General features: G+C 46.6%; 1 protein-coding gene across 4 annotated transcripts in view; it reads left to right on the top strand.

Moving 5' to 3' along the window:
• The window catches only part of dscamb (Down syndrome cell adhesion molecule b), an 88,491-nt gene that overhangs the window by 68,462 nt on the left and 3,057 nt on the right, over positions 1–16,972 (top strand). Inside the window, exons 12-32 of one of the 4 annotated variants that reach the window (XM_062561097.1) lie at positions 2,686–2,882; positions 3,068–3,164; positions 3,287–3,415; positions 3,513–3,680; positions 4,424–4,494; positions 4,971–5,214; positions 5,926–6,072; positions 6,904–7,059; positions 7,255–7,388; positions 7,558–7,711; positions 7,965–8,082; positions 8,183–8,349; positions 9,028–9,126; positions 10,045–10,233; positions 10,466–10,756; positions 12,297–12,473; positions 12,825–12,855; positions 13,098–13,213; positions 13,350–13,514; positions 14,841–15,041; positions 15,123–15,425. In XM_062561097.1, coding sequence (XP_062417081.1) covers positions 2,686–2,882; positions 3,068–3,164; positions 3,287–3,415; positions 3,513–3,680; positions 4,424–4,494; positions 4,971–5,214; positions 5,926–6,072; positions 6,904–7,059; positions 7,255–7,388; positions 7,558–7,711; positions 7,965–8,082; positions 8,183–8,349; positions 9,028–9,126; positions 10,045–10,233; positions 10,466–10,756; positions 12,297–12,473; positions 12,825–12,855; positions 13,098–13,213; positions 13,350–13,514; positions 14,841–15,041; positions 15,123–15,425 — 3,354 coding nt within the window. Of the gene's footprint in view, positions 1–2,685; positions 2,883–3,067; positions 3,165–3,286; positions 3,416–3,512; positions 3,681–4,423; positions 4,495–4,970; positions 5,215–5,925; positions 6,073–6,903; positions 7,060–7,254; positions 7,395–7,557; positions 7,712–7,964; positions 8,083–8,182; positions 8,350–9,027; positions 9,127–10,044; positions 10,234–10,465; positions 10,757–12,296; positions 12,474–12,824; positions 12,856–13,097; positions 13,214–13,349; positions 13,515–14,840; positions 15,042–15,122; positions 15,426–16,972 lie in introns of all 4 variants that reach the window. The other 3 variants (XM_062561098.1, XM_062561096.1, XM_037469689.2) reach the window with 3 other exon arrangements.

Raw genomic sequence — 16,972 nt, 5'->3', positions numbered from 1 at the left:
AAACCCCAATATTTGAATACACTTGATTTCACACGGAGACGCAGTAACGCACACAAACACACACACACACACACACACACACACGCTTTCATTGCGTGCCCTTTCTCTCTCTCGATGAGCAAACATCAGCTTCGTCGTTGTTAACTTGCCAAGGCCGCAGATTTAGAGGAAATAGCCCCCGTTAAGGAGCAATAACATTTAGAGACGGGGCTGAGGGGACTCTTTTAATAGGACTCGCTTAAAATTCATAGTTGCTATGCAAAATAAATCAGCGATTTCCTGCGCGGGGGGCAGTGTGGGGAGCGAGGGAGAGGGAGGTGCTGCGAGTGAATAAGTGATGAGGTTTAAACGTTGGCGGTCCCACGTCTGACACATTTCATCGTGCCGGGGGTGGGCCGGGGCTGAAGGTTTCTTGCGTGCGTACACACAAGCGCACAGGCCTCAAACGTGCACACACACACACACACACACACACATACACAAGTAGAGTCCCCATAAAAAAAAACAGTGACTTGCTCCAAGTTGTCGTCAAATGTTGATTTATCACAGAAACCCTGGCATGTTTTAGCCCAGACACGCTAGCGATATTTGAAGGATGTAAATCTCGTATCAGCCACGTCATTGTAAGCTTGTTAGCGCGCTGACATTAGCATTTAGCATTAATGGTGTCTTGAGTAGGCCACATCCCATCAGAGCTGAGTCAGAATGAACAAACGCACACGTAGATACACCTTTGTGCTGTTTGTACCACTGAAATAATCAAAAACGGAGCGAGGCCTTTTTCCTCCTGCTTGTGCTGCACAAGGAGCACGTCAGTAAAATAAAGGATTCCTTATAAATTCAAAGACTTGAATTGACTTGAGATTGTCTCACCTTCCTTGCACTCCTGGTACGAGCAAACTGTAGCCAGACAGTGTGAAGCCAAAACAAATGATTACAATGTCATCTACATTGCCGTTGTGACCCGGGGGGGAGGGGGGTGGTACAGTGCGTGTGTGGAAGCATGTGTGTGTTTCCAGTTGTTTGTGTGTGCCACTGCTTCTGTTTTGGTTTACACTTGTTTTTTGGCATCCCTACATTTTATTTTTTTCTTCTTCTACTTCGACAGTTTTTACACTTCATCTGTCGTTTTTTTTTTTTTTTCTCGTACCTCTGTACATATTTGAATGCCCGTGTGTGTGTGTGTGTGTGTGTGTGTCTGTGTGAGACAACAGCACCAGCGGACTCGTCTGCTGCGTATGAATAATCAAAGTGGTCTCTCTCATCATTAAATCATCGCTGTCCTGGTGGGTGCCGGAGGAGGGAGACGGGGCGGGAGAGCGAGGGAGAGGGATCATAGATAGCGCTGCAGGGGTACATGCTCTCTCTCTCTCTCTCTCTCTCTCTCTCTCTTCATCGTGTAGCGTGGCTGAGATGTGTCATGAGCACAAGTCTTCTCTGCTCGCCATTCTCGCCCACTTAGCTCCCGCAGACACACACACACACACACACACACCGCCGCGCATATGCACGCGTGGCACAACACTCGTCCGCGTGCACGCAGACAGATTATTCCGGAGTGCACTGACTCAAACTCTCATTTCGCATTTCTTCCTGGAGGAGAGGGCCTCCGACCTCGAGTACAAAATGAGCTGCCACACGTGGCCCTTTTCAATGACACGGCTTTCACCAAAGCACATATTCACGTGAGCTGGGAACCTTCTCATGAACATACAGGACTAAACAGTGTCCTGTTTTATGTATAAAAAAAACTGACTTGATGACTGAGGGTCACATTTAAAGGCAACTACATAACTAGCTGAAAAATCTGCATTCGGGAATCTATCTGTTCAATCGTTATGATGAAGTGCATGATTAGTCCGGATTGATGGATCTGAACATATTTGTGCAGTCTGCTCAAACCGCAGAAGTTAATAAGAGGTATTCCAATTCAGAAGCTTCACACTGCAGAGATCATTATACTGTGAATAGCACCTAAAGGCTCTGTGAGTGTTATAATCAGGCGAAGGCTTTAATGCCAGTAGAGAGAGAGACAGAATGGAAGAACGTGTGAGTAGGAGAACAATGTGAGTGTGAGTACAGACTGTGAGTAGTCTGGGTGAGAGACACTCGCAGCACACAGCCGTTCTGCACACACACACACACACACACACACACAGGCTGGATGTGTTGCTAATGAGCCTGGTGTGCGGTTACGGCGTAGAGTCAGACCGGCTCGGCGCTCAGACCGATGGGAGTTCAGTCAGGAGTCACCACTTTCTTCCCCAATGCTCCGCCTCAACCTCAGAAAAGAGGCGCGTTACAGTCGGCTGTCACTATCAAAGCGGGCGCAGGCTTACCTGAAGGGCTGCGCCTCGCTCTCTAAGTGTTGTGGGAGACGGGTAGACTCAAAGACGGGTTCACCGTGGTCCCTGGAGTGCCGAAGCCGTTGTCATAATTGTCAGAGAAAAAGAGAAAAGGAGTTTTCTCAGTACGAGACAGGAAGCGCAGAGAATACATAAAAAAAAAAAAACGATGTTTGATTTGTTTACAAATTTGTATTTTTTGGTGAATAAAAAGATTAACAGTAATTTTTTTCCTGGATGCCATTAGTGAAAAGCAAAAAGGTGATTTTTTGTTGTTGTTGTTGTCTATCTAACAGCAGTTGTGGAATCGTATGTTTGAACCCTTTTCTCCTGCGTCCAGTCCCGGCCATGATCACCTCCTACCCCAACACCACGCTGGCCACGCAGGGCGAGGAGAAGAAGATGAGCTGCATCGCTCACGGGGAGAAACCCATCATGGTGCGCTGGGAGAAAGAAGAACGCATCATCAACCCGGAGACCAGCCGCTACGTGGTCACCGTCAAGGAGGTGGCCGACGAAGTCGTCTCGACGCTCGTGGTGAGCTTTAAATCTCTTTTTTTTTGGGTGGTGCTCAACCTTCCGTCGTGTTTTTTCTTTTTTTATCTCGTACCTGTGCATATGAAAATCAGAGAGGAGGAAAACATTCACAACATCCTAAAATCTTCAAGTATTAACAACATGATTAAACATAATGCCCTGCGTAATTCCGTGTCTTCCTGTAGATTATGCCAACCGTGCGTGAGGACTCTGGTTTCTTCTCCTGTCACGCCATCAACTCCTTCGGCGAGGACCGAGGCATCATACAGCTGACGGTGCAAGGTAAGAGGCTTTTTCACCGCGTCCGTTTCAAAGGAATCCTCCTCCGTCCTTTATTTTTTCCACGCAAATGGCCGTCATCCTGCTCCCCGTGATGAACCTGTTGTCTCCACACTGTTCCTCAGAACCACCCGACCCTCCAGAGGTGGAGATCCGCGAGGTGAAAGATCGGACCATAGCCCTCCGCTGGACCATGGGCTTTGACGGCAACAGCCCCATCACAGGATATGATATCGAATGCAAGAACAAATCAGGTATTTACGTAGTCAGAGGAGCGATCGCTTTGCGGTCACGCAGCGTGGAAACAAAAACCCAGGTGTGACCATCCGTTCTCCCCCTCGCTCGTTGCAGCCTCGTGGCTATCAGCCCAGGTGACCAAAGACGTGTCACCGCAGCTCAACCAGGCCACAATTATTGACCTCCACCCTTCCTCCACCTACAACATCCGCATGGTCGCCAAGAACATCATCGGCAACAGCAACCCTAGCAACGAGCTCACCATCACCACTGATGAAGCAGGTAACCATGAGCCAACTTTTTTTTTTTTTTACAGTTTTTCCTCATTTCAACATAAAGTTCACAGGAAGACAGAAAAAGCATCTGAAAAGATTTGAACAGAAAGAAGGTAAGTTGTCTGTTGAATTTCACCCTCGAATATGAAATGCAAGCCTACTTTCCTCTGTACCACACTCTAGTTAAATTGGCTATGAATTACTCTTACACTGTCACTAAGATCAAGTTTAATACGGACATAATTGACCCTTCCTTCTCATCTGTAGTGTCTATTTCTTCCTGGTGGCCCCTCAAACCTGTTGAATCATCTGGCACTAATTTATTTTTATGGTGGTTTGAAATGGAGGCCGTCGTCTTTTATACCTGGGGAAACAGATCAGTTCACTGTTGCTTTCAGTCGGCTCTATCAGTGTTCACTTCCCTTCTATTGCCTATAATGATCCCCCGCAGGCATAGCAGCACATTAAATGCCCCGTTTTACTGGATTCATTGCTAAAACAAAGTCATAAACTTCAAATTAAACAAAGCTTCTATAATTTCTCACAATATTTTAAAGGTTAAAGATGATGTTGATTTTTTTAAATTATCATTAAGCTGATGTGCAAAGAACATGAGGGGAATGTCAGCTCAGCTCAACAGCGCCATCCAGTGGAATTACAGGAGCATTTGTTTGTGTCTGGTGGATGGCGGTCATTGTGAATGCAAGCACGCGGCCGTGATGGATGATGCCCGATGTGCTTTATGTGCAGCTCCTGACGGCCCGCCGCAGGATGTCACTCTGGATCCCACCTCCCCACAGAGCATCAAAGTGTCCTGGAAGGTAAAGTCCAGACAAGGCTGCCATGAATATTTCAGGAGTTGGAAAACTAGCAGGAACACAAAGAGATGATTTATTTTCTATCTGCTGAGGTTGACCTCATAGTTCTTCAATATGTAAACAGTTGAAAATATACGAAGATTCGTACTACTCAACATGCTCCTTTTGCTTATTTCCAAATCTACAAATATTACTGACTTTTATATTTTATTATTGTATTTGAACCCCTTGAGTTTAACCACTTGAAAAAATACTCTGAAAAAAGAATAAATCAATAAGCAACCTATCTGAACGAGTATCATAATTAGAAGCATCAGTTATCAAAAATGTGTCCAACTACACACCACTGCTTCTCTTATAACCTGTAGTAGTTTAATGATAATTAGTCATGATTGTTTACTGATTCTGTGTATGTATGACTTGTTTGAATAGTTCGCCCTCATGTGTTTCTCCCCGTCTCCTCTCCTCCCGTCTTGCAGCCTCCTCAGAAGCACCTGCAGAACGGTGTGATCCGCGGCTTCCAGGTGGGCTACAGGGAGTATAGCCCTGGTGGAGGCCACCAGTTCATCATCATCAGCCTGGACACCACAGGAGACGCCACGGAGAGCATCGTGCTGGACAACCTGAAGAAGTTCACTCAGTACAGCGTGGTGGTGCAGGCTGCCAACAGGGCCGGCACCGGGCCGTCCTCACAGCAAGTCGTCACCAAAACCCTGGAGGATGGTGAGGAGGGGCGCCTGGGCAGATGTGCTATATACATATATACATACACAGTATATATACATATGACAACGTGTCCCTGTTGAGGAACTTGTGATATATATTGCTTTGTCTACATGCTTTTATTTGTTTGGACTTGTTATTTTGAACCGCATCTCTGTTTGAGAGTCAGGCTCTCAGCATATTCCTGTGGAAAGGCTTCCCTCTACTTGACATTTGTAGAATTACATCACACAAACAGACAGGACATCTTCTGGGCTGTTCTGCCTCAGTCTCTTGATCAAAGAGCAGATGTTGGCGAATTTGTTTACATATAAAGTTTTGATTTTTATCATGAACATGTTTTTTTATTTTGGAGATTGATTGTTAATGAATCATTTTCATATTATGATCTTTTCTCCCACAGTACAAAAAGGAGTTTAACAGTTATCTTTATTCATGACATTTTAAACAAAACATTCAACCGTTCTGTTTCAATCTGTTTTCACTTATTCATTCTCTGGTTATTCTAAGATTTTGTTCCCTAAATTAAGAAGACAAGGATTCAAGTGCTGTTTCACTGTCAACAAAACAGATTTATGTCTCCGAGCAGATGTTTCAGACGTTTTTTAACTCATTTGTTGAACTAAATGAGGGAACCTGCACAGAGAGTCCCTTTGACTGCCACTCTGGCGCCATTAAGCCTCCTCTTTCCCCCCATGGTGTCCCCGATAGTGCCGTCCCGGCCACCGGAAAACGTCCTGGCTGTGGCGAAGTCCCCCGAGGTCATCTCGCTCTCCTGGATGCCTCTACCCAGAGAGGCTCTCAATGGAAACCTGCAGGGATACAGAGTCATCTACTGGGCCAACCTGCCCGACGGAGGTACCACCGCCAACACCACCGTGTGGTTCCATTCCTCGCGTATGAGTAGCTGTGTTTGGCTGAATGGAGACATCCATTGTTAAAGCTCTTTGAGTGTTCAGAAGACTGTAAAAGCTTTGTACCATTTAGCATGTACTCGCCCTGTTGATCCACTAGGGGCTGCTGTGGTGTAGTTGGCATTACTGTAATATGCTGTGGTGTGGTTAAAGAGTTCAAATCTTCTGTGTGTTCATCATATAATTGGTAACAATTTTAATATTCAAACAGTAATTTGCTGATAAATGAACAGTGGTAGCAATTGCAGCCCATATTATGCCCATTATATGCCCATATTAAGCCTTACCTGGCCTTACAATATACATTTTGATTTATATTTTAATCTACATGCTACTTGATGACCAGCATGATATTTTTCTCACACCACATGACAGAATGAGATTGCTTTTCTGGTGCTGAGTATCAGTGAAAATAGAAATAAATAGGAAGTCTGCAGTCTGTGGTATCGGTGGTTCTTCCTGTGTCTTTCTGTTAAACGTTCAACGGGCTGTATCGACCAGTCTGGCTGGTCTCCATCAATAATTCACAATGCAATAACTCGGTGAGGCACATTGCCTCAGCTGTGAGTGACAGGCCAGAAGAGAGTAGAGAAATCCAGCAGTTTTTTTATTTTTGTTTAAATACTTAACTAGCAGTGCTTCGTTCCTTTGAACACGATTACACTGCGCAGACGGGAGTCAAAGGTCATACTACATGTTATTGATATTCACTTTCATAACAATCACACTAAGCTGCACTGGAGTGCTTTTAACTGCATCTCCTCTCCTGGCCCAGAACTGGGAGAAATCCGGAATGTGACCACCAACCAGCCGTCTCTGGAGCTGGACGGATTGGAGAAGTACACCAATTACAGCATCCAGGTCTTAGCCTTCACCAACGCCGGAGACGGGGTCCGCAGTGAACAGATCTACGTTCGCACTAAAGAGGACGGTATGATAAGTCACCCGACACAACAGCGTGACCCTTTTCCAGGAGTATAAAACGAGGCGGGGACTTTTATATCTGCTCGTGCTTTACAGTGATGACACATCGCACAATAAGAAAGCTATGCTACCCAGGCATGCGTATTCAGTACGTTTCTCATGGCTCTTCTAAGCCCCCTTGCACCGCTCTCTTCTTCCCCAGTTCCTGGTCCTCCTGCGGGGGTGAAGGCTGCCGCATCCAGCAGCTCTGTGGTGTTTGTCTCCTGGCTTCCTCCCCTCAAACTCAACGGCATCATCAGGAAATACATCGTCTTCTGCTCTAACCTGCATCCCATGGTAATAGCATTTGTGAACCAAAAGATATTCGGTTGTTTGTTTTTTTTTAAGTTCCTGTGCACGTGGTCTGCTGCTACAGCAGAACATAAAGCCGAACACGTGTTGGGGAAAAAAGGGCTCCGTTGCTGCCAAATGATACATTAATCTCTCCTCTCGCTCCGTTTTACAGGTGATGAGCGAGTTTGAGGCGTCTCCGGATGCGTATTTCTACAGGATCCCCAACCTGGCTCGAAACAGGCAGTACAGTATCTGGGTGGTGGCTGTGACGGCTGCCGGACACGGCAACAACAGTGAGAAGATCACAGTGGAGCCTCTGGCCAAAGGTACCCGGGCAAAGCTGGCCTCCGGTGTTGTTTGGATGCAGAAAGCATCTCCAGTAACAAGCAGAGCGCATTCCTGTTAGAGAGTAGTCAATAAGGGCATGGATTGTTATTTTTGTGTGTGTTAATCACATTAAGTACTTTTTTTATGAGCCAAAGGGATTTGAAAACCTCTGCCTTGCTTTCCTGACGTTACTTGTGTGTGTGTCGTTTGTCTGTGTGTGTGTGTGTGTGTGTGTGTGTGTGTGCGTTACAGCTCCGGCCAGGATTCTGACGTTCAATGGAACGGTGACCACTCCCTGGATGAAGGACATCGTTTTGCCGTGCAAGGCTGTCGGAGACCCTCCTCCCACCATCAAGTGGCTCAAGGGAAAGTAAGTCGCACACAAACGCTTGTGCACAACAATGTGGCGGCTTTTCACGACGCCCTGGCGCGAGCAAAGCGAGATACACGCTGTACCCGTCTGTCTCCAGCACCAATGGAACCCCCACACCCGTCCTTGTGGACGGGCGGCGCAGCGTCCATGGCAACGGCAGCTTCATCATCCGCACGGTGAAAGCAGAGGATTCTGGGAACTACAGCTGTGTGGCCGGCAACAACTGGGGGTCGGATGAGATCACGCTGAACCTGCAGGTCCAAGGCAAGTAGCGCTGCAGCTCCCTTTGAGGAGCCACGATGTCGCACCGGGGGACAGACACCCGCGTAACACAGATGCAGTTTGACAGGAGCGGGCACGAACGAGGTTTCGTTCCAACATTCGAGGGACGAGTAAGATGCGCAGTGTTCTCGGGGTCTTCCTCCTGGCAGTTGTGAGCGTCAAACACATTTTCCGCAATGCGGTGAATTCTCCTGCGTCCGCTTGAAGTGGAAATGCCTTTATTCATCTCAAGTGAAACACAACATTCAGGCAACATATGGCAAGTTAAATCAGAAGTAAAAGCATAATGTAATCAGACTACCCGGCATTCTGTTTTCATCTCCTGTAGATCCACTTCTCTTATTATGTTTGATTATATGTAGGCATGATTTACCCTTCCCTCCCATTTCTTGTCTTTTGTTTGTTTTTTTGTTTGTTTTTTTAATGCACATTTTCCCCTTAGTGATGCCTACATTACTGTTATACGTTCATCAACCCTTGGACTCGTTTCTGCTAGATTTAAGCGCATTCAAAACATGAAGAGAAGTTGCAATATTTGTACGTAGTTATTACAACAATAAGGTTGAAATGTATTTTAAAAAATAGAAATATAGCCTGATGTGCATTATTAGTGCTTTTCGCATATAAAGTAACCTGGCGGTTAACCTTGTGTGTCCTCAGTCCCTCCTGATCAGCCGCGCCTCACAGTTACCAAGACAACCACCACATCAATCACATTGTCATGGATACCTGGAGACAACGGAGGGAGCTCCATCAGAGGTAAGAGCAACATAAACGCAAAAAAAAAAATGAATTCGAAAGGACGCAGTGAGCGGTTTCATCACAAGTTAATGGACGCACACACAAATGTGCGTCAACTAAACGTGTTATCCGTCATGTAGAAATAATCACCTCCCTCCAGCCTCCTACGATCGCCGACGCGACGCTCTCCTTTACAACCCCGTTTCTCATTATCTGGTGGTTTGGCCTGAATGCTCGAGTCCTAAAAGGTAGATTAAAAAGCAGCGGGAAAGATTAGGTCCGTTTAAGTGAGAGATTAAAGCTCTCCATCTTAAAGAACGCGTGATCACAGTAAAACCATTTTGTGGTAATTCGTCCGCGCTTCTCATCACCTGCTCCTGGCTGCTGAGTTGCAGTCACCATAAAAGTTGTTCATGTTGCCTTCTTTGTGATATTTGTTATTGCTTTCCTGCTCGCAGCGTTATCAATCACCAAGATGCACACACCAAAGCATAACGTTGTCTATTTTTAGCCAGGCTGACTACATTTCATGATTACTTTTTATTTAGTGCCACCAATAGGTGACCACTTGCCACACAGTCAACAATCATTTACAAGCTTAATTGATTTATATTGGAACTGTAATCCTGTAAAGATGTAAAATATTGTGAATTAGTTCACCTCGGGTTCCAGTAGAGTAAATAAACTGTAAAAAAAAAAAACATTTCCTCCCATTATTACCAGTTGTATGTTGATCACAGCGGTATTTACAAGTCAGAAACTGGTAATAACTTCCATTTGACTAGCTGAATAACCACTGTTATCGAGCTCATTAGTCTTACACAATCATACAAAGTAAAACATTGACACTTTAGCCTTTACAGAGAAATAGACGTATAATTTATTAATGTGTAAATCGATTATTGCGTTTGGTTGATTTTCAACCCTCTGCTCCAGGTTACATCCTGCAGTACTCAGAGGACAACAGTGAGCAGTGGGGCAGTTTTCCCATCAGCCCCAGCGAGCGCTCCTACCGCTTGGAGAATCTGAAGTGCGGCACCTGGTACAAATTCACTCTGACGGCCCAGAATGCAGTGGGGCCGGGGCGCATCAGTGAGATCATTGAAGCCAAGACCCACGGGAAAGGTAGCAAACAGAATTACTTTGCTCAATTTTTTAAGATGATTTTTTCACGGGAGACGTGTTACCAAAGCTTTATTGTAAATATTCCTTATCTCACTCACCAAAATGTTATGACATGACACATTGATCATAACATCTCAAAACTCCCATTAAAACCCAGCAAATAGTGGCAAATGTCAGGGGTAAAAGCCATCCATATGGATTCATTTATTCTCGTCCGTCTCGCCCCCCTCAGAGCCGCAGTTTGCCAAAGATCACGAACTCTTCACCAGCATCAACTCCACCAGGGCCAGGCTCAACCTGGTCGGCTGGAACAACGGCGGCTGTCCGATCACCTCCTTCATACTGGAGTACCGAGCGGTGGACTCGGCCACCTGGACCACCGCCCAGCGCACGTCGCTGACCAAGAGCTACGTCCTGTACGACTTGCAGGAGGCCACCTGGTACGAACTGCAGATGAAGGTCACCAACAGCGCCGGCTCGGCGGAAAAGAGGATCACCTTCGCCACTCTCAATGCAGACGGAAGTGAGTTTGGGTGGAAGGGATTGTCACCGAGTTGCACACCGGTTCGGGGTGAAGGAGCAAGGCAGCTGTAATTTAAGGTTTGGTAAAGTGTCTCCAAAATGCTAAATTTTAGTATATAACCCGACAACAAGGGTTTGTTTTATCCTTCTTTATGTGTAATCAGATTTTGTTACAGTCGCTCTCTAACGCAGTTTGGAAGCAATGTGAAACACTGCTTTGTTTCACATCAACACACAAACCGAGTAGAAATGAGGTTCAAATTGTTCTTTTTTTTCAAATCACTGCAAAACCAGTTAAGCGCAGCGTATCACCCTTTCATTACTGCGGGCAGTTTCGGCCTGAAGTGCCACTCTTTCCCGTTACAGTACGTAAGTGTTTGGGATTTAAGACGTTCTTTGTCAGCCTTTGTGGGAATTGACAGGTTCTCAGACGGCTCGGCCGAGGAAGAAACCCGGGGCGGCCGATCCGATCCTCCGCGGTGGTGTAGCGTTATTTGCCTCAGGCTGCAGATTGTGTCAGTCATGCACAAAGGAAGTGTTTAAGCCGTGAGGAAGGATGGCAGAGGATGAGCGCTCCAGACTATTCATTAGTTTCCTACGAAAGGGGCTTTTTCATTTATTTTTTTTCCCGAGACGTGTTTAGCGGCCTGTCAGGATTTTACGTGTGAGTGGATTTGCTTCTGCTATTGACAGTTTGACAGCAGAGTAAAAGCACGCGTTCAGTCTCCTACGATGACTAAGGACCGTATGAAAACGTACTGTTACCCAAATAATCGCGTTTCATGTTATTATCCCCATCGTCAAAATACTCTTAAAGCTCTGAGCAGGAGATAAAACATACTGAAATCCATTTTGCTTTCATTTGGTGAAGAAACAAGTATTTGTTATTGCATCACTTCTTTAGCAACGTAATCAAAGATTATAGGAGTGAAAAACGATAAGGAATTAAGACTATTGATTTTCCACATGCATGATTTTAATGTGCAGACTTTGTTGTAATCCTTAACTCAAAAAAAATACAAATCCCTTAAGCTGCATTTCTTCCAGCTGATCCACACATCTTAAAAAAGCAATTCTGGCTGTTCCTCGTGTGGATAGATAAACACGCCCTGATTGGTCTGTGGAGTCACACCCGCCGCTGCTTTATTGATTTTGTTTGATTATAATGTTGACGTTAATTGGATTACTGCTTTGTGATTTCTTTGCTTAACATCACTGTTGCAATATACTTTTATGCGAGGAAGTGATAGGACGATCGCCAAATAGATAAAAAATAATGATAATGTGTTCATTATCATTATTCAATTTTCATTATCGGAATAATTGTGAAGAAAAGAAAACGGTTTCTTATCTTGTAAGAAACAGCAGACTTTTTGAATATTTATTCAATTCTTTTTTTTTCCCCACTAAAAGTCCCTCAAGTTACAGTCCTCATAGTTTTTCAACATTGTTATTGTGGATGTGGCATAAAATGAACAGAACAGCTTCTCTTTAAATTTGTTTCCCATAGATTTCTCATGATGTCTAATTTCTCATGAAAGGTACCATCCCTCCCCTGCTGAAAACCGGAGACCCCGTCTCGGACAACATGTCCGGCAGCGGAGGTCTGAAGATGGTGGTGACCATCACCTCCGTCCTGGTGGTGGCCGTCCTGGTCTTCATCATGCTCATGGTGCTGAAGAGGAGACGGAGAGAGCAGAGGCTCAAGAGACTCCGAGGTGGGTTTTTTTTTTTAATAACAAGAAACAAACTAAAGGTTATTCAGTCGCCAAGCGAGAGCACCTGTTGTTTCTATACTTACATGTTGAACTGCCCACACACACATTTAAATACTGTTATGCTACACAGCAGCACAGTTAAACTGAGGCTACACTTTTCCCTCTGGAAACACCAGCAGTTGTTTCCTCTGTACCCATCCACCCCCCTTTAAATGTACCCAACTCTAATAACGCCTTGGTTGCCTTTTTCTGAGTGGGATTGTCAGTGACTGTACTGTATGTCCACGGCTGTAGCTTATCAACTTGGACGGTACTATTATGGCATTAACCAGCTCTTTGCTGACTCCACAGATGCCAAAAGCCTGGCAGAAATGCTGATGAGGTATGTATGCTTAATTTTAATTTACTGCTGTTTTCCTTTAAGCAGCGACCATGAATCACAATGTAGACCAGAGTTACAGTACAGTTCAGTGAAAATCGAATATATTGCACTCGGGACGCTCCGTCCCTCTGGCCTTCTTACAGCCACTTATCAACTTAAATGGAATTGAATTAGCATTTCTGCAATACAATGCAAAACCACGCAGCTGAAAAGTAATGACATTTTCTCTTTCATCTGCTCAGTAAGAACACGCGGACTCCAGACACGGTGAACAAGCAGCAGCAGACACTCAGAATGCACATCGACATCCCCAGAGCCCAGCTGCTCATCGAGGAGAGGGACACCATGGAGACGATCGGTAGGACCCTCCAGGAGAGACCCTCCGGTCCTCGCTCACCAGATCCGTTGTGTCCTCCTGACCGGCATAAATGTTTTCTTTTTCTATCTCCCTCTTCTCACTTCCTTCCTCCCTTTCCCTATTGTTCACCTGCCAGATGACAGGTCCACCGTGCTGTTGACAGACAACGACTTCGGGGAGACGAATAAGCAAAAGTCCTCCACAGTGACCCACACAGTCCACTACCAGTCTCTGTCCCAGGCCACTGGACCACTGGTGGACGTGTCCGACGCCAGGCCTGGAACCAGTGAGTCCCACCACCGTCAGTGCCCAATATTTATTTCCTTCTACTACTAACACTAAAAAAAAGTACTCTGTTACTAACAATATTGTGACGTTGTTAAGTGTCATTTGGTCGGTCTGAATTCGGGAATCAAGAACTGCCAGCTTTCCTCCTGAAACCGCTTAGTTTCATTTTCATAGACAGATTTCACAGACTGCACCATGAAAAGTGACCACGTGTCAGGTGTCCCCTTCCTCCCAGACCCGCCCCCGAGGTCACGCAGTCACAGCGGCCTCCGGGCTGCACAGCGGCTTCCTACTGAAGCAAGAAGTACCTGTGCAACAATCTGCTAAAAAGAAAAGAATCCACTTTCTTCCATTAGCAGAGCTTGCTTTCTACGTTTATTATCTGCCTGCACCAAAAGTATGTCTATCTACACAAATTACAATATAAAAACATGAACATAAGGACATAAAACGCACTGTGCAACCATCGGTTTGTTTAACCTGGCCAGCGGGGCGTGATCACGGTTTGCTGAATCATCCCTTTCTTTTTTCTTTTTTTTCCTGCTGTCGGCCAAACACCTGCATCATTTTGCCCCTTCTCTCCCCGCTGATTACTGTCTGAAGCTACTACAATTACCAAAATCTAAAGGGTCTCACTGTGGTTTGGCCCAGCGGTGCACAGAGCAGCAGCCGGTCAGGCTGAATGTGATACTATTTATATGTCCGTATGGAGACAGTGAGGGCTTAAGATGGATGATGATGTCATTCCAGAGAGCTGTCGGATGTAATGGTTTGTGTTCACTGAAGGGTTGAACTGTAGATTTGTACCCCAGTACAGCAGGGAATACATACATTTCCCAGTTCTTCATTCCAGCTATGGAGTAACCAAAACTATTTGGTTACTGATGAGCCACATCCAAACATCTGTTTGCATATGAGCTGTATGAATGATCCAAACACAGAGTTGACTTGGAACTGAAGGTGGCTGGATTCCTAAATTAGGCCCCCGGCTGATGGAAGAAAATGATGTTTGTTTGTTTGAAGCCATCCCGAAAGACGTCATTTGTTTTCTGCATAATGAGGATTATGATGGAATATTTTATTCTCATTCAATAATTTGACTCTTTTTCAAATGAAACACTCTCCCACGGGCTCAATCCAGTCCGAGGTGACTGTCGGTAAACTCTGATGTATGCTGATGAATGCAATATTGATTTGCAGTTTAATTTCAAGCACTCGTATCTATTTATTTTTAGAATGCAAAGAGAGTCATTCTGGTAAATGTGCAAGTTAATGTTGTGTCACAGGACTTAGACTGATGACGTTCTCCCACAATTCATCCGGCTCTTTCCCCCACCAGATCCCACTGCCAGACGCACTGCCAAAGCGGGTCCCGTGGCGGCACGCAGCCGCTACGCCAGCCAGTGGACCCTCAACCGGCCCCACCCCACCAGCTCCTCGCACACGCTGACCACGGACTGGAGGCTGCCCACGCCGCGCGCCACCGGATCCGTGGACAAGGAGAGCGACAGCTACAGCGTCAGCCCCTCTCAGGATACAGGTAGAGGGGGGATGGAAACCGGGGGGGGGCGAGTCTGTGTCACCGTCGCGCACAAGCGGAATCAAACGTGTGTTTCCTCAGATCGCGCGCGGAGCAGCATGGTGTCGACGGAGAGCGCGTCCTCCACCTACGAGGAGCTGGCCAGGGCCTACGAGCACGCCAAGATGGAGGAGCAGCTCCGCCACGCCAAGTTCACCATCACCGAGTGCTTCATTTCCGACACGTCGTCGGAGCAGATGACGGCAGGGACCAACGACTACACCGACAGCCTGACCTCCAGCACGCCGTCCGAGTCGGGCATCTGCCGCTTCACCGCCTCGCCGCCCAAACCTCAGGATGTCAGTCGGGTCATGACCATGGCGGTGCCCAAGGCACACAGACCTGGTGAGGGAGCTCATGCAACCTTGGGTTTCTTTGTTCGTGGTCATGCGGCAGCCTCGACGTCCCCGTCCCATTCCAACACTAAGCAGAAAGGAACCATGAAGAGCAGATACTGTTCAGATCAGTATCTGCCCCATCTGACCCGTTTGGTCACCTGGGCTAAACTCCAATGTGGTATCACTCAGCCGGTTACCTGTGGGTTCCTGTGGGATGCATTTTGTTGTAGGACACATTAAACAGTGTCTTTTTTTTTTATAAGGACACGCCGGTTCCGAAAAAGTCCTCCATGACGTCTGCGGTTTGAGTAAAGTTGCTCCCGTGCTCTCCTCTCCGCTCCTGGCCCGACCTCACGTGACCCCTGGTGCTCCTCCGGGTAATTTAACAATTAAACGCACTGGCCAACGGGCTTCAGACCACACGCTGAAGCACAGACAGGGACACGTGCGCACGGCTCATTCATCACCCCATCTGCTGTCACAGTGTTTCTGCGCCGCCCCCCCCCCTCCCCCTCCCCCCGATAATCAGCGTGGTCAGAGGGGTCCCGTCCCAGGACCAGAAGTATTGGTCTATGTGCACAATGCGCAGTTCAATCAGACGAGAGTCGAGGCCATCAGATCTACTTCTTAGGTTTCAGGCCTCATTATGTGACTCACATCGCGAGTTCAGAGAGAGGGGCGGGGGGGGGGGCAGCTAAAGGCCATCCGTCAAACCTTATCTGAAGCTATTGTCACTTGCTACAAAACACCGCTTAGGCCCCACCGCAGAGTTCAGTGTAACAGCGCGCACTTGAGCTGGTGTCAGTTACTTTAGAGGCATAAGAATCAAGCTGCGTTCCCTCCTCAAAAAACACTCAATGCACTTACGTAGAAAGTTTGGTTTAAGCAGGAAAGTCAGGCACAATTCTGTATTATATATTTTGATTAGAGGTTCTCAAACGTTTCGTAGGCCCCGCTGCAACTCTGACAATACCCAGATTCTGTTTGGGCCAGAAGGCTTCACACATACAGTATATAGTATATAGTACAGTATAGCATTTTAATCACAGAATCTTAGGCCTCGATTAAAAACGTTTAGTTCTTCACATGAAAAGGTTGAGTGTTTATTCATTGATTAATTAAACTAATTACTTAGACACGAGTATGTAGAAATAATTGCAACACAGATGTTTGGTCCACAAAGATAAACTCAGTTGAAACAAAGGAGCCTAAGTGGAGTGTAACACAGTACAGCTCTAGTGTTACTCAGACCCAGTGCGGGCCCTTTGAGTGACAGCTGGTGAATGACCCGGCTTCAACCTCCCCCCCCCCCCCCCCCCACCTCGTCTCGTTTACAGCGGGCTGACCTGGGCCGACCTTCTCCCTCAGCTCGCTCCCCGCCTCCTCTCGTGTCACGTGACCACCCGACAAACTTGCTTTTCACGAGACTCACGTTTGTACATCGGCGCCGCTCCTCTTCAGTGCCTCATGGGAGCGTCCCTTCACGGCTTGTTTCCCTCGGCTCTTTGCTCGTAGAAGCTTCACCGCGGTTCCCGGTGATCACGGGGCCGGCGG

This window comes from Pungitius pungitius, chromosome 3, assembly GCF_949316345.1.
Source record: "Pungitius pungitius chromosome 3, fPunPun2.1, whole genome shotgun sequence".
NCBI classification, from domain to species: Eukaryota; Metazoa; Chordata; class Actinopteri; order Perciformes; family Gasterosteidae; genus Pungitius; species Pungitius pungitius.
This window is presented reverse-complemented; position numbering and strand designations above follow the sequence as displayed.